Genomic DNA, 17,895 nt, shown 5'->3' on the forward strand with positions numbered 1-17,895 from the left:
GGCAGAGGGGGAGGAAGAGAGAAAGGGAGAGAATCTCAAGCAGACTCCCTGACACAGGGTTTGATCCCATGACCCCAAGACTGTGATCTGAGCTGAAACCAAGAGTCAGACGCTTAACCAACTGAGCCATCCAGGTGCCCCAGAAAGTATTTTCTTAACATTCATCCCTGAATTAAGCATACACTGATTAGTCTCTGAATTACCTTTCCTGTTAGATGGTAAGAAAGTGAGAATTTTTTATTTCATTAAGTTTGCCATTAAATAAATTGCAAGCTGACCATGTGCACAGCATCGTAGCAGCTGTACCGGGACTGGTTGAAATAAAGGGTGTGTGTATAGGTATTGGTTGGGGATGGTAAGATGTCCCAGCAATGAGATAAATTTAGGAGGTTGATGGCAAGCGTCCATAGATTTGCGGCTTCAGGGAATTGGAAAGGCCAACTGCTTTTTACTCTACACATTAGAAATTCAGCTATCTATCTATCTATCTATCTATCTATCTATTAATGACAAAGTTCTCATGTCACACAGCCCTATGGAAAAAGATTAGATTTAGGGTGTATTACCTTACAAACAAGTTCTACCCTACCTGTTAAGGATAGAATTTTGTGCTCCCAAATTTCATGTGTTGAAGCCATCCCCCATTATGAGGGTGTGATCTTACTCGGAGAGTCTTCATAGAGGTAATTAAGTTATTAGTGCAAGTTATAATCCAATATCAGTGGTGTACTTATATTTTAAAAAAGGGGGAACATGCGGATACAGAGATGCACATAGAGGGAAGATGGTGTGGGGAGACACAGGTAGAAGATGGGTCTACAAGTTAACGACGGAAGCCTGTAACGGATCCTTCCCTCACAGCCCTCAGAAGGAACCAGTCCTACCAACAACTTGATTTTGGACCTCTAGCCTCCAGAACCGTAAAGACAAATTTCTGTTGCTGAAGCCCACACTCTGTGGTACTTTGTTACAGGTGGCCTAGGAAACTGAGACATTGCTTTATTTAAAACTGCAGCCACCCCACTGGTACTGCTAATCCCCTTTATCCTATTCTTTTCATTTTTTCAACAGTACTCATTACCGATCTATCAACCAATCAATCATCTGTCTTCCTTTGCCAAAATAAATGCTTCACAAAGGATCCTGGTGGGTTTTGTTTTTTTTTTTGAAAGATTTATTTATTTTAGAGTGAGCAGGGGAGAGGGGTGGGGGGGGAGAGTCTTTTTTTTTTTAATTTTTATTTTTTGATGTAAAGTTTGATGATTCATTAGTTGTGTATAACACCCAGTGCACCATGCAATACGTGCCCTCCTTACAACCCATCGCCAGCCTATCCCATTCCCCCACGGGTGGGGGGACAGTCTTAAGCAGTCTCCTTGCAGAGTGTGGAGCCTGACGCAGGGCTAGAGCTCACCACCCTGAGATGACCTGAGCTGAATTCAAGGGTTGGATACTTAGCCGATTGAGCCACCCACGTGCCTCAAGGATCCTAGTTTGTTTGTTGTAAAGATTTATTTATTCATCTATTTTAGAGCATTAGCAGGAGAGGGAGAGAGAATCTCAAGCAGACTCCATGCTGGGCATGGAGCCTGACCCAGGGCTCAATCTCACGACACTGAAATCATGACCTGAGCTGAAATCGTAAGTCGGACGCTCAGCCGACTGCCACCAAGGCTCCCCCCGAGGATTTTAGTTTTAATGACTGATGTATCCTCTGTGCCTAATACAGTGGCCAGCTCATAGGCATTCAACAAATATTAGTTGAATGAATTGAAGAACTCAACATTCATTCACTGACTCTAGAAAGGGGAATGCCATAAACTTATGGCCAACTAACACCTAAACATACATAGTAGTTCTAGCAAAAAGGAAGGGGCGGGGATAGTTATTGGATAGTGGAGCAACCGTGTGTGCCACATGGAGACAACACCCTAATAGACACATCATAATTTATTATAAAGGGTTTTACATGAAACTTGGTAATTGAAGCCTAAAATGTGCATGCAAGACCAAAGGAATGAAAATAGCTGAGACCGTTTTAAAGAAAAACAATTTAAAAAGGCTTTGTCCTACTACTTATCAAGGCTTACTATAATACCAAGACTGGTACACTGGCATAGTGTGGACCAGGAGTCAGCAAACAACGGACACAGGCCAAGTCTGGCCGCCTGTCTACTTTTGTAATTAAAGTTTTACTGGAACGCAGCCATGCTCATTCAGGTATGTATTATCTGTGGCTGCTTTTGTGCTGCAGTGGCAAGGGTCAGTAACTGGTGTACAATACCTAAAATATTTACTAATTTATTGTTATAGGATGAATTATCTCCTTCCCCCAAATTCCTATGTTGTATGTTGAAGTCCTAATCCCCAGTAACTCAGAATGTTGACTGTTTGGGGTCTTTCAAATTTAAGCATTTTAAGTTAATGATATCAGAGTGGGTCCTAATCCAATCTGACTGGTGTCCTCATAAGGGTTAGGACACAGACACACAGAGGGACAACCGTGTGGGGACACAGGGAGATGAAGAAAGAGCCATTGGAAGAAACCAACTCTGTCGATACCTTGATCTCTGACTTCCAGCATCCAGAACTGTGAGAAAATAAATGTGTTCTTTAAGCCCCAGTCTGTGGTCCTTTATCATGGCAGCCCTAGCACACGAATACCCTGGACTTCTACAGAAAGATTTGCAGACCTCAGTGTAGGCACATATCAGTGGAACGAAATAAAAAGACTAGAGACAGACTCACATATACATGGTAAGCAAGATCATGCCTCCTGAAAGATGTCCGCATCCTAATCCTGGAATCTCTGAATATGTTACATGCAAAGGAGAATGAAGTTTGCTAATCCTGCATTATCCAAGTGTGCCCACTGTAATCCATACACCCTTAAAAGTGGAAGAGGGAGATAGAGGAGGTGGCCAGAGGGATGTGAACAGAACTCTTTGCTGGTTTTGAATGCGGAGGAAATGGGCCATGATCCAAGACCCCTAAAATCTGGAAAAGGCAAGGGGAAGGATCATTTCCCAGGAGCCTCCAGAAATGAATGGATCCCTGCCAACACTTTGATTTAGCCCAGTAAGACTTGTGAGGAACATTTGACCTATGGAACTATAAGATACATTTGTACTGTTTTAAGACACCAAGTTTGTGGTAACTTGTTACACGAGCATAGAAAATTAATGGAATATGAGGAACTTAGTATATGATTGAAATGATTTAACAAATCCGTGCGCAAAGAATGCTAAGTCTACATTTCAGTGTAAAACTGTGAGCCTTCCTTTCTACATTAATATTTATCTAGGATTTATTTCACTTTATGATGTCCTTGAGAGAGCAGTAAAAGTATTTATTAAATCAAGTCGAGTACATATCTTTTTAGTATCTGTGCAATAAATACCCTGTACTGCATACTGAAATTCCATAGTTACCTCTAGAAAAAGCAGCTGTGTGATGATTTGATTTGAGAGCTTAACCTTGCTAAAAAAGGACTGAAGACAAGGCACTCGTGAATGTGGCATTTTTTCAGAAATCAACCAAGTGAGCTTGTCACTTCAAGGGAAACAAATGACAGTATTTATTTATTTATTGCCAACATAAAATTCGAGTTTTCTAGGTGGGGAGTCCAGGGCAGGGCTTGAAATCACGACCCTGAGATGAAAACCTGAGTTGAGATCAAGAGCCTACTGGAGTGAGCCACCCAGGCGCCCCCCAAAATTGGAATTTTCAAATGAATAGTACAATTTTGGAAAACTTGTATCTGCCACTGTGAATTTCACAGCTTCCCAATACTTAAGACCGATGATGATATTATTAAATACGATTTTTCATATCGTAAAGTGAAATGTGTCAACAAGTCAGGGAACCAATATTACACATGACTAATCCATGATGTTACAGAAGCACGCATAATAAAACTATCCACTCAAAGTGCAAGACAGACAGATTCTAATGTCATGGAGAAGTTCGCCTAGCCGGTGTCAGATTGTGCACTGCAACTAAAGTGTCCCTTGCTCAGCCTGTGCTACCCAAGGATAGCCACAATTATCTGACAAGCGTATTAAAATACCCGGTGCCTTCCCAGCGCACACCTGCGTGAGGCCGGATTTGCTCTAAAAACTTCCGCGGAGACATACGCGGTAGATTGAATGCAGAAGCAAACGTGAGAATCCAGCTGTTTTCTGTTAAGCCAGACATTGAAAAGATGTTTCGCCCAAGGAAAATGTCAAATGCCACTGTTCACTAATTTTTTAATTAATATTCATTAAAGTGTCATTTATGTTAACGTTATTACGAATTTCTGAGTCTTTAAAGCGTAAATCTGGACAGTCCCCATTTCGGAAAAGCAGAGAACCTGCAACATTTCCACCTCAGTTGATACCACTCCCGCCTCTGCGCTATTGCTGGTGGCGTCCGTGACTCCGCGGTACTGAGACCCCCCGCGCGGGCGCGCACGGTCCGGACGCCAGAACCCGAGCTTCCCGCCGCAGCACGCCCCCCGCCGGTGGCCCTCGGAGGGCGCCCGCCCTGCCCCGCGCCGGAGGAACTCCCGCAGGGGCTTCTGGGACTTGTAGTTCTCTCCGCCCTGAGGTCGCACCGACGCGTTTCCTATGCGTCCCTGACAGGCGCCATTGGCTGGGCCCGGCCTAGAGAACCTTGGTTCGTGGTGTGTATCAGTTTCCCGTCGCAGTGACTTGAGCTGAAGACTGCGACCACGTCTGCGTCGAGACCGTGGCCGAAGCACCCGCGGCGGGCGCCGCAAACTCAAAAGGGAGGTCAGAGCCGATGTGACGGCAGATCCGGGAGGTAGAGGCAGCCCGTCTCCCCCGAGCCCCCGGCTGCCGGCTGAGGGGTTAGTGGAGCCTCACGCGCCCAGTCCCTTCAGCTTCAAGGCGGCGGGACGGTCGAGGCTCTTGTAACCTCGCTCCTTCCGGCCCAGACTTGGAGCAGCGTCCTGACCGGATCGCGCGTGTTGGGAAGGCGGGGCGTGGGAGACGCGAGCCCGGGGCTCCGTGAGGGAAGGAGTCTCGGCGGGTGCTGCGGCCCCGGACCCTCCCTCCGTGGGGGGCGGGAGGTTCTCCCCCGCGTGGCGGTGGGAGCGGCGGGAAGACCGCTTCCTTCACGTTCCTTTCCCGTCCGGCAGCCCTCGGGTCCTGCCTCCACCCGCGGGACGCACAGAACCGACCGTGGGGATGGCCACCAGGGTCCGGACGGCGGCCATCTGGGTGAGTAGCGGTTTTTCTCTCCTTTCCGAAAAGCTCTCCCTGAGCCCCGAGATGTCCACATTCCATCTTTGCAGGGTGGGAGTCGGTCGTGACTCCCGCTCCCCCCTCCACCTCCGAGACACTCCTTTAGAGGGTGTTAGACCGTCCAGAAATACTTGTTGTCGTCAGACTTTCAATTTACAACTTTCAGTCTCTTTTCTGCCAATTTCGTACCCTAAACTTTGAGCTCAGCAAAGGTTTACCATTTCTCACCGTCTGTTTCTAAGCTCTTTGGACCTCATTTGGGAAATTAGGGCCTCGTTTATTCCCTTATTCAACAGTTTTTACTGTCTTTGTTTGCTGGACCCTGCGGTAGGTGCTAAGAGTGCAAAGAAAAGTTGTTCCTATCCCTGTTTTGTGAGAGCAGAGACAAGAAACCCTATAGGGACAGTGACAACTTAATAGGTACTCAGAATAGGCTGCAGAAGTGATGAGGTTGTGGAATACAGGTGAGGTTCGGTGGGGTGGAGTCCGGGGCGAGGATCACGAAGGAATTTTTGAGGCGTTTTTGGTGCAAAATGGTGGTTTATTAAAGCAGGGGATCAGGACTCGTGGGCAGAAAGAGCTGCTGCCCCAGGTTGTGAGGGGTGGCTGATTATATACCATGGGATTGGGGGAGGTAAGGAAAAGGGAGGTTTCAAAGGGATTTTCATGTTAAAGAAGATTCACAAGACACTGTAAGCCTTGGAGGCCTTGCCGTTGTCGAGTTGTTTTTTCCTTTTAGGTAGGCATTACCATGAAGATAGCTGGAAACTTCCTGGATTCCTAGAAGTATCTGTCTATGGGCTGCAGGTTAGAAAGACATTTAGTTGTATTTACATTCCCTTCTGGAAGCTAGGTTACTGATGGAAATGCTTCGTTCTGGTAGACTGCTAAGACATCTGTAAACTGAGGAAGACTCAAGTCTTGCAGGACTGTGGTGTCTATAGGTTAACTGTTCCTTTGTCCTTTAGGGCAGCCAGGTGTGCCTGAGGAATGTCGGCGTACATCCCATTGGGGGGGGTTGCGGGGTGTCAGCGTCTGCTTTGTCCTCAGCTTGCCTTCTGTTCCCTCATCAGAAGTACATGGGGACACACAGAACAGGGTCAGTTTTGGAGGTAAGGGTCCTCCAAGAAATGCTTGGGTGATTAATAAGACATTCTTCACTGAGGTTTGGAAAGTGAGTGTGAATACGGGACTGAAGGTCAGCCTGGGGAAAGGAAGCAACACGCAAATTTGAGAGGCTTGAAATGACCTAGTCTGTTGGTGAACTTTGATCACTTTAGGGTTGCTGAAATGTAGAGTTTGAAGGTTTGCAGGTGGTGGTGGAATGTATATTAGGAAGTAAGACCAGAGCCACGGGCAGAGACCAGATCATAGAGGGGTTTGAGGATTACCTTAAAAACTTGAATTTTATCCTCTAGGGAAGAGAGATTTATTGGAGTGATTTCCCAAAGGACTTTGGTTGGAATAGTCCACAGTAGGCCAGAAAAGACAAGGGTTTAAAGAAACTGTAGTAGCTTTGAGAAAAGAGAGATGGTAAAAGAGGCAGAAGCAAGTCACTGGGATGAAAGGTACAGCATAGGGAATGTCTCAGTGGTATTGTAAGAATGTGGTGTGGTGACAGGTGGTAGCTAGGCTTGTGGTGAGCATAGCATAACATATAGACCACTATGTTGTACTCCTAAAACTAATGTAACATTGTGTATCAACTATACCTTAATAAGATAAATAAGTTGGTTCAATATGTAGAAAACATTAATTTAAAAAAGGGTGGGGGGCAGAAGCAACTGGATTTGGTGACTAGTTGGGTGCTGGTTGTGAGGGAGACGAAAGAGCCAGGGATGACTGCTGGAATTCTGCTCTGTGGGCCTGGGTTGGGAGCGGTAGCATTCCCTGAGTCCGGGAAGACTGTCAGAGTTGTTTTTGAGGGGTGGGTGGAGATTTCTGTTTTCTATGAATTGGACCCACAGCTTGTTGGTGGGCAGATGAGTAAGCATGTGTCCCAAGAGAAAGATCTGGACAGGTCACACTGATGAGGTGCGGCCAGATTAGCTCAAGGAGAGTGTGCAGAATGAGAAGAGGACTGCGGATAGTGCTGAGGGAATTGGCAAGGGAGCAGAAAAGGGGCTGGAGACTGAGCCCAGTAGAGATGAGAGAAAAGAAGAGACTTGTGTTTCAGAGTTCAAGAAAAAGAAGCCTCAAAACTGGTTGGCATGTGAGATGTCCCCCAGAGCTCAAGTAACATTAGGTCATAAAAGTTTAAATTGGATTTGTGATGACAGTAGTGGTGGGTGTTGCTGGTAATATTTCCAGAACAGAATGTGAGTGTGTATGTGTGTTAGCAGGGAAAGAAGATGAAGGAGTGGAGTGATGGAAACAGCAGTTGGCTGCAGAAATGGGAATGAGGCAGGACAGTGATGGAGAATTAACGAAGTTGTTCTGTTGCAATGGGAAGAGTTTGAGGAGAATCCAGTAAGGTACCAAATCAGTCTAAAAATCAATAGCTTTCCTACTTATAAATAGTTATGTTTAGGAAATTCAGGGAAATAAATTATTCTATTTACAATGGCAATAAGATAGATAAAATTGCTATAAACCTAAAAAAATGCAGAGGACTTATATAAAGAGAGCTTTCCAGGGGCGCCTGGGCGGCTCAGTCTGGTAAGCATCTGCCTTTGGCTCAGGTCATGATCTTGGGGTCCTGGGATCTAGCCCCACGTTGGGCTCCGTGCTCAGCGGCCAGTCTGCTTTTCCCTGTCCCTCCATAATGTCTCTCACTCTCACTGTCTCTCAAATAAATAAATAAAAAATCTTAAAAAAAATATATAAAGAGAGCTTTCCAGCATCAGTAGTGCTGGTTGACATTTACAGAGTATTTACTATGCTCTAGCCATGGGTGATTGTGAGGGAGAACCAAAGTTCCAGCCACTTTACAAACCGGAATCCTCACAGCAGCCTCATGAGGAAGGCACTAATGTTAGCCCCTTTTGAAAGAAGAGGAAAGTGTGACAAAGGGGGGGTACGGTGTTCTACCAAAGTCACACAGCACATAAATAGAAGACAGAATTCAAACCCCTGCGAGTCGGGCTCCTGGCTCTGAGTTCTTAACATGACAGTATTCACCCTCCCAAGATTAAGAACATCCTAATAGATAGAAACAATACACTTCGGCTTTTGAAATGATTGCTCATTTTTTCATTCTCCAGATATTTATTGAGCACCCACTATGTACCAGGTCCCCTTCCAGGTCCTGGGCGTGTACTGTTGAACAAGACTGACAAACTCTGGGAGAGTTTGCATTCTGGTGAAGGGAGGCAGATGACAAATAATGATGAAGAAACTACTCAGGTAAAAATGAAATGTCAGAGTTGAGTTACACTTAGAATTAAAACTGGCAGGGGCGCCTGGGTGGCTCAGTCGTTAAGTGTCTGCCTTCGGCTCAGGGTGTGATCCTGGCATTCTGGGATCGAGCCCCGCATCAGGCTCCTCCGCTGGGAGTCTGCTTCTTCCTCTCCCACTCCCCCCGCTTGTGTTCCCGCTCTCGCTGGCTGTCTCTCTCTTTCAAATAAATAAATAAAACCTTAAAAAAAAAAAGGAATTAAAACTGGTAATGTTGAAGGTTGGGTGATTAGAGAAGGCCCCACTAAAGAGGTGACATTAAGCCAAGGTCTGACTTACAGGAGCAGGCCAGCCTTAGGAAGAGCAGGTGGAAGAATAGCAGGGTGGGAACAGCCAGTGCCAAGGTCATGAGGTGGAAGAGGGTTGGTGCTTTTGTGACAGTGGAGGGAAGGCCAGTGTGGCTGGGGTTGTGGGGTGGGGGGAGGGGAGCAGACACAAGGTGGCCAGAGGCCAGATCAGGCTGAGAAGCTGTAAAGAAGGGACAGCATGAAGTATGTACGTTTTCCAAAGACCCTTCTGGCTGCTGAGTAAAGAATGGGTTGTGACGGACAGTAGCAGACACAGGGAGTGGCAGAAAAGGGCTGGTCGATCAGGTCACCACAGTGGTGCAGACGGGGGGTGGTGGAGGTTTTTTTTCTAGGGCAGTAGAAATGGAGAAACTGGGCAGAACCAGGGCTGTTTGAAAGTAGAGTCTTATTTTCTGAGAACCACGGATCCTTTTCATTTAGCCAGTCGACGTTTTTCAGGGTGACTGAGGTTCTTTAAGTAGTCCTGTGTTTGTTACCATGCCAAGCAAATGTTAATAAGCATCGGCGACGTGTGAGGTTTTGTGCTAAGTCTGATATAGATATTAGTTAATGCCTTTAGTTAGGAGCCAGGTTACGCCACTGGTCAGGGAAGAGTCAGGATTGGAACCTGGGTGCCGTGGCCCTACACCCATTTCCCTGGTTTGAGTACCCTGCTGCCTCAGGATATAGTTTGGGAATTTCTCAGGACACAGATTCTAGCATCCTGGGCCCTAATGGTAGTTACTGGTGACCTGTGAAGGGTCGCTTTTCAGCTCTTTGGGCCCAGAAAATGAGAAAAGCAGGACCAGTTAAATATGTCGCGGTGCCATGGGCAGAGTAAGTGGGTGGGTGTGGCCCACTCTCTGGGGTATGATAGAGAAGCTGGGCTTCTGTCTGAACACAGATGACCCCACTCAGGGACGGGCTGTGAGCTGAAAGGATATAATGTACAATGTACACCAGAGGGGCCCCTGTCCCCTGACATACATACTGGGCCCGTATTCTGGCTGTCTCCTTACAGGTACCAAGGTGATACTTAGTAACTAGAAGACTGTTGGATGAGTATGAATTCGGAGTAAAAGGAGGTGAGCATCAGAAGGGACATTTCACTGAGGCCTTGTGTGCCCCTAGTTCCCTGTTTCCTCTGCTTATCAGCAGGTTTTGTTTTCTCACTTTCTTTTGTTGTTTGGCTACTTTCTGCCTTTGACACTCCTCCCCCACCCCACTTGTATATGTTACTATAAATTCACTTCCTGTGAATCTCCATTCCGAAGGGCTTGGAAAGACTTTCTATCTTCTCTCCTCCAATAGGAGTTGACCTGTTTGTATCAGCGGACTTCGTCTCCATTGTTCTCCAGTACATGGCAGGGCCTCTGCTCCCATGGACCACTGTCAAACACTGTCACCATCAAGACCTGCTAATACTCATAGTTTGTAGTGCGGGGAGCTGGGGATTCAAAACTGATGTGAGCTGGAGCGTGGGGGAGGGAAGGGAATTCTGCTAGAAAGAGGCCTTTCTGAGAAAGCTTGGCTGGTGTCCTGTGCATACCATATTGTATGTCTGTAGCTTTCCGCAAACTGATCCTCTTGGAGAATTAAAGGTTAAAATGTGGCAGTGTTCGTTCATTAATTACTTGTTCAAAACTAACATCCCGGGGCACCTGGGGGGCTCAGTCATTAAGCATCTGCCTTCGGCTCAGGTCATGGTCCTAGCGTTCTGGGATCGAGCCCTGCATCAGGCTCCCTGCTCAGCGGGAGGCCTGCTTCTCCCTCTCCCACTCCCCTTCCTGTGTTTCCTCTCTTGCTGCCTCTCTCTCTCTCTCTGTCAAATAAATAAATAAAATCTTTAAAAAAAAATTAACATCCTCACTAAACACTTGTTTATATATTCCAGGTACTGATTCGCACTGAGGGTACACAGGTCAGAGACAGCCCTGGCCCCAGCCTCTCATGTCTTCCAGGAGGTTCAGAGAAGGGAATAGAGTAGCAGTGCAGACAGCCATGGGATTGGAGCTGAGGCAGAAGGAAGCCCAGGGAATGATGTTTAACACCTTGTATTTTCAAAGGATCCGTAGACCTAGCTGTATGAAGGGAAGGGACAGTGAGGCTCTAGCCAGAAGGGGCTCCTTGTGCATGCAGGTGCTGCCAGCAGTGGGGAGAAAGGCAGTGTCGGGGAGGGCGTGGAATCCAGGAAGAGGGGACCCCAGCGGCTCTGCCCTTAGCTGTCAGCAGCTTGGAGAGGAGAGGAAATGTCATTTGGTGGCTAGTTTGCATTTCAGCCACCCCTCTGTGGCTGACTCTGAGCAGGCTACTTGTTCTCTCCAAACAAGTTTAAAATTTCATTTTCCTGATGAGTTGGGCCTTTAATGATTGTGGATTTTAATTATAGGGATTTTTTAAATTATAGGGATTCTTTTTTGCCCTAAAGTCTATTTTATGTTCATGTAGCTGTTGGAGCTTGCTTTTGGTTAATTGCTTGTTTTACCATTGTCTTTAGCTTTTGTATCTTTTCTGTCTTTATATTTTAACCTTTTTTTTTTTTAATTTGAGAGAGGTGAGAGAGAGCATGAGAGGGGGAAGGGTCAGAGGGAGAAGCAGACTCCCCACTGAGCAGGGAGCCCGATGTGGGACCTGATCCTGGGACTCCGGGATCATGACCTGAGCCGAAGGCAGTCTCTTAACCAACTGAGCCACCCAGCCGCCCCGTCTGTCTCTATATTTTAGATGTATCTTTTTTTTTTTTTTTTTAGAGATTTTATTTATTCATTTGACAGAGAGAGAGAGAGAGAGACAGCCAGCGAGAGAGGGAACACAAGCAGGGGGAGTGGGAGAGGAAGAAGCAGGCTCCCAGTGGAGGAGCCCGATGTGGAGCTTGATCCCAGAACGCCGGGATCACGCCCTGAGCCGAAGGCAGACGCTTAATGACTGCGCTACCCAGGCGCCCCTAGATGTATCTTTTTTAAACAGCTTAAGTTTGTTTTTAATCAGTCTGTCAATCCTTTTATTTTAAGTGGAACACTTTGTTTATGATTGATGTAATAATTACTGATACGTCTGGGTTTAAATCTGTCATCTTACTGTGTGCTTTCTGCTTACTTGATCTGGGGTTTTGTTTGTTTGTTTTTGTTTTTTCTTCTTTATTCTTTTTTCTCTCTACAGAGGTTTGGGAATTATACACACTGTTTATTATGTTAACATTTTTTTTTTAAGATTTTATTTATTTATTTGACAGAGAGACAGCCAGTGAGAGAGGGAACACAAGCAGGGGGAGTGGGAGAGGAAGAAGCAGGCTCCCAGCAGAGCAGGGAGCCCGATGTGGGGCTCGATCCCAGGACCCCGGGATCACGCCCTGAGCCAAAGGCAGACGCTTAATGACTGAGCCACCCAGGCGCCCCTTCCTTAACATTTTTTTTTAAAATTTAATGGCTGCTTTCTGGAAAATTTCCTATAATTTGTCTTTTAATTAACTAAATCTTTCTAATCTGCTATTAAAAATATTTTGGGTAAAAGTTTTTTCCATTTCTTTTTTTTTTTCCCCAGGATTTATTTATTTGAGAGAGAGAGCGAGTGCGCATGCACATGGGGGGGGAGGGACAGAGGGAGAGAGAGAGAATCTCCAGCACACTCCCCACTGAGCATGGAGCCCTGTGCACGGCTCGATCTCACCATCCTGAGATCATGACCTGAGCTGAAATCAGGGGACGTTTAAGTGCCTGAGCCACCCAGGCGCCCCATCCATTTCTATTAATTCTTTTCCTTTTTCAAATATGCTTTCTAAGTCATTTGTCTAATTCCTGGCCAAATTATAAAGTTTGCCTTATCTCCTTGAATTTAATAAGATGTTTGCTTTGTAATCAGTGGCCATTGATCCCAGTGTCTCTTGTCTTTGCAGGTTTCTTTCTGTTGTTGACTTTCATTAGTTTTATTTATGTGATCTTGTTTTCTGAAAGTTTCGTTATTTTGTGCGCTGATCACTCTACTTGGAAATTCTTTGAAGCGGGTTCCTGAGTGGCTCAGTCGGTTAAGCGACTGACTCTTGATTTCAGGTCAGGTCATGATCTCAGGGTCTTGAGATTGAGCCCCACGTGGGACCCTGTGCTGGGCGTGGAGTCTGCTTGGAATTCTCTCTGTCCCTCTCCTTCTGCCCCTCCCCCTGCTCATGCATGCATACATGCTCTCTCTTTCTCTTAAAAAAAAAAAAAGAAGAAGAAACAAATTCTTTGAAGGAAAAAGATAAGGCATAGGATGAAGGTATCTTACTCCAGATGCCTATAGTTTTGCTCTTTTCCCATCTGCTTTTGAGCATTGCCAAGGACAGATTTATTCCCATTTTATGGGCTGGAAGTAAGCCCCAGGCTGCAGGAGTACAAGAGGCTGGCTTACAGTTGTTTCACTCTTGTCCTGAATTTATATAGGAGTGGCAGGGTACATGCTTAATTCTTTCCCATTAAGTGCCAGGGTTCACTAAAGAGTTGATGCCATAGTTACCTCCATTGGTGACAGCAATGAGTTTTTTGTTTGATTTTTTTCTTTTTGTTAATTTGAATATGATTAAGAAATTCATAAATCTTAATGTGTGCAGTGAGTTTCTATCAGTTGCAGCCCTTATTTTAGAGGGTTGCATTGTCCCAGCTTTGGTCCGAGGGAGACTCTTTAGCTTGGTCCTGAGCTTTTTTTTTTAAAGATTTTATTTATTTATTTGACAGAGAGAGACAGGCAGTGAGAGAGGGAACACAAGCAGGGGGAGTGGGAGAGGAAGAAGCAGGCTCCCAGCGGAGGAGCCCGATGCGGGGCTCGATCCCAGAACGCCGGGATCACGCCCTGAGCCGAAGGCAGACGCTTAACGACTGAGCCACCCAGGCGCCCTGGTCCTGAGCTCTTTTGAAATGACTCTGTTAGTCTTCGCTGGCTTCCTGGCTTCCTTGCTTTTGGGCCCAACAAGATATTCTAGGTTCATCTGAGTATTTCCCATCCCAAACCTGAAATCAACCTTTCCTCCTGGAAACCTGATACCTTTTAGTAGGTTAATGTGCTCAGAGACCACAATTGAGACTGGAATGTCATTGCTTCTAGGCTGGTTCACTAGGCAGACCTAGGAATCTTTGGAAAGGAAGAAAAATATAGTTCATATTGGTATTTCCAATTCAAATTACAGAGTTTTTACTTTTCTAAAATTCCTAATTACTCTCTTTTTGGTGGAAGTAACCCAAGTGTTCACTGAAAGATGAATGGATAAACAAAATGTCTGTGTGTCTGTGCGCTCAGAGATGCACGAAATGTGATTCAGCCTTAAAAAGAAGTTCCGACACGTGACGCAGATGGATGAACCTTGAGGACATTATCTGTAGTGCAATGAGCTAGTCACAAAACTACTAATACGAGTTTCTCAGAGTTGTCAGAGTCCTAGACCGTAGAGTGACGGTTGTCAGAGATGGGGAGGGGAGGGGAGCGGAGGGGAGAGTGGGGGTTGCTGTTCAGAGGGTGCAGTTTCCATTTTACAGATGAAAAGGCTTCCGGAGATAGACGGTGGTTATGATGCTGTAATGCTGTGAATGTACTTAATTCCACTGAACTGTATATTTAAAAATGCTTAAGATAAGTTTTGTGTTATGTGTATTTTACCAAAATTAAAAATTTTTTAAAAAGATGAACTTTGACTCTTACCTCACACAGTATAAAAAATGAACTCAAAATGAAACATAGACTTAAACGTAAGAGCTAAAGCTATAACACTTCTGGAAGAAAACACACAGGAAGATATTTGTGACCTTGGCTTAGGCCAAAGGTCTTAGATACACCTCCAATACCACAGTCTCCAAAAAAGGAGAAAGCTTATATGTAGATTCTGCTTTTGAAGTTATAAATTGGACTATTACATCAAAATAAAACCTTTTTCACTTTGAAGTCATTTCATTCAGAAAATGAAAAGACAAGTCATAGACTTTGAGTAATATTTTCATTTTTTTTAAGTTTGTTTATTTTTTTAAATAATTTTTTTTATTATATTATGTTAGTCACCATACAGTACATCCCTGGTTTTTGATGTAAAGTTCCATGATTCATTATTTGCGTATAACACCCAGTGCACCATGCAATACGTGCCCTCCTTACTACCCATCACCAGCCTATCCCATTCCCCCACCCCCTCCCCTCTGAAGCCCTCGGTTTGTTTCCCAGAGTCCATGTTTTCAAATCCTGTATCTAATACAGGAATGTAGTCAGAACATGTAAAGAACACTTATAACTCGGTATGAAGACAACTCAGTTTAAAAATGGGCAAAGGACTGAGACAGACACTTCACCAGAGAAGACCTATAGGTGGCAAATAAGCACATGAAAGATGCTTACCATCGTTAGTCATTAGGGAAATACAGATTTCATCATAATGAGGTACCACTCTATACCCAATGGAATGGCTTTAAGCAGAAAGGCAGACAGTGAAAGTAGAGAAATGGGGCCCTTTAGAGACTGATGGTGGGACTATAAAGTGGTATAGTCATTTGAAAAGATTTTGGTAATTTCTTTTAAAAATGATATATAAATCTACCATACAGTGCAGCCATTTGACCTCTAGAAATTTATCCAAGATAGAGGAAAAGATGTTTACATAAAGGCTTGTATGTGTGTGTCCATGGCAGGATTATTCTTAGTAGCTCAAAGCTGTAAGTGCTGATTAACTGGTGAATATATAGCCCAAACGCAGTACTGCTCAGCAGCACGGGGACTCGAGTGGTCTGTGCTGTAACAAGAGTGACCCTCAAAGGCATTCTGCTAAGCGAAACAAGCCAGACACAGTACATGGTATGATCCCTTGCATAGGAGCCGTGCAGGAAGGGCAGTGGGTGGCCGGGAGTTGGAGGTGGCCTCCAAGGAGCACACGGAATATCTGAAGCAACAGAAATGTCAGCCCGGACGAAGGTGATTCCCGCAAGCAAGCTTCCACTCTGCGTCTCTGGGAGGTCACGAAACGTGTAGAAGCTGAAAGCAGGTGGAGGCCATAGCTTGTTGTTTGTGTAGGGCACTCAGTTTTGGCTTAGTGCAATTACTGAGTGAATGCCCCTTCCTTTTAGTCCTGTCAGTTCCCTTAGTGGTATGAATAACCATAAAATGTATATGAAGAAAGCCACCTAAGTATTTGGGGTGTGAAAGGTATCTGCCGGTACTTATTTTTAGTTCAAGTCTGTTGTGGTGATGGAATGTACTTTGTATTACTTCAGTTGTTTTAATTCATTTAGACTTTTTAAGGTTCAGGAAAAAAAATGATTCCCACAAAGCCATCAATTTAATAAAAGTCATTGAAGTTAAATACTCTTCTTTTATAAAAGTTTCATTGTGGCATAATTGATGTACCATAAAATTCACTCTTAAAATGTACGACTCAGTGGTCTTTAGTATTTAGAGTTGTACACATATCATCACTGATTCTAGAGCATTATCACTCCACTGAGAAACTGTCCCTATCTGCAGTCCCTGCTATTCCCTTTCCCCTTTTTCTTGGCAACCATTAATCTACTTTGTGTTTTTATGGATTTAGGTTATACCTAAATAGAGTTCTACCGTATGTGGTCTTTTATCTCTGGCGTCTTTTGGCGTGATATTTTGAAGGGTTGCTCTGCGTCGGTTTCTGCCTGTCAGTAGTGATGCTAGCGACTAGGAAGGCCTGGGGCACTCACCGGGGCCCGCGTGGTGAGCATCCAGACACTTCCCTGACGGCGGTCAGAGTTGTGGCTGGACTGGTGTTTGAGGTTCTTCCTAGGGCTGCAAGACACACTTAGGCAACAACCATCAGGGAACGTTGGAAAAACAAGGTCCATAACTCACAAGTCCCGGAGGCTACGTAGTCAGCCACACAGCAGGGTCATGGGGACGGAAAGTGTGCACTCAGCCCTGGGGTTCTGCCTGTATTGGGGTTGAGGGTGGAGTGCCTTGTGTTTTGCAGGTTCGCTGTTTATTGGTGAATTTAAAATATAAGGGCGGGAATTAGAGCACAGAAAGGCAGAACCAGCGTCACTCAAGCGGGCAGTTATCTCGGTCACCCAGGGCTTTCCAAAAGGGGGGCTTCATTGGCAGGGGCAGCCTGGTTCTTTGCCTGTTCCTGGAGCTGGCAATGTGTTGGTCCAAGGTCAATGTCTTCAAAATGGATGCTTTGACAATGAAAAGCTTGCTGTCAGGCACTTAAATTACAGTCAAAAGAAGCTAATTGTTGGGCACTTCTACTACGAAAGTTCATCCACATGGCAGCATTTATCAGGACTTAGTTCCTTTATACGGTTGAAGAGCCTTTCATGGATAGACCACATTTTGTTTATCCGTTCATCCACTGATGGACGTTTAGGTTGTTTCCAGTGATGAAATACCCTTACGCACGGTTGTGTACAAGTGCTTAACTTACCCTTGCATCTTTTTTGTCATGCGCTAGGTATTGTGTTTCTATCTTATGAAGTTGTTTATTTTAATTCCAGTGTAGTTAACATGCAGTGCTGTGTTAGTTTCGGGTGTGCAGTGTAATGAGTCAACACTTGCACACATCACTCCGTGCTCCTCGTGATAAGTGTAGGCCTGATCCCCTGCCCCAAGTTCACTCCTCCCCTCTGCTAACCATGAGTTTGTTCTCTGTAGTTAAGAGTCGCTTTCTTGGCTTGTCTCTTTTTTTTCTTCCTTTGTTTGTTTTGTTTCTCAAATTCCACATATGTGAGAAATCATATGGTATTTGTCTTTCTCTGACTGGCTTATTTCACTTAGTGTAATACTCTCGACCTCTGTCCGTGTTTTTGCAAATGGCAAGATTTCATTCTTTTTAATGGCTCAGTAATATTCCTCTGTGTGTGTGTGTGTGTACGTACGTGTACATACAACACATCTTTTTTTTTAAGATTTTATTTATTTGAGAGAGAGAGAGTGAGAGAAAGCATGAGCAGAGGAGAGAGGCAGATGGAGAGGGAGAGGCAGACTTCCTCAGTGAG

At 45.0% G+C, this 17,895-nt stretch overlaps 1 protein-coding gene across 1 annotated transcript in view; it reads left to right on the top strand.

Moving 5' to 3' along the window:
• The first annotated feature begins 4,598 nt into the window (after nt 1-4,598).
• ZNF268 (zinc finger protein 268) overlaps nt 4,599-17,895 on the top strand; it is a 42,882-nt gene continuing 29,585 nt past the window's right edge. Inside the window, exon 1 of the mRNA XM_045815660.2 lies at nt 4,599-5,225. Coding sequence (XP_045671616.2) covers nt 5,193-5,225 — 33 coding nt within the window. The 5' untranslated portion in view covers nt 4,599-5,192. The remainder of the gene's footprint in view (nt 5,226-17,895) is intronic.

Source organism: Ursus americanus, chromosome 30, assembly GCF_024610735.1.
Source record: "Ursus americanus isolate L20-20 chromosome 30, mUrsAme1.1.p, whole genome shotgun sequence".
NCBI lineage: Eukaryota > Metazoa > Chordata > Mammalia > Carnivora > Ursidae > Ursus > Ursus americanus.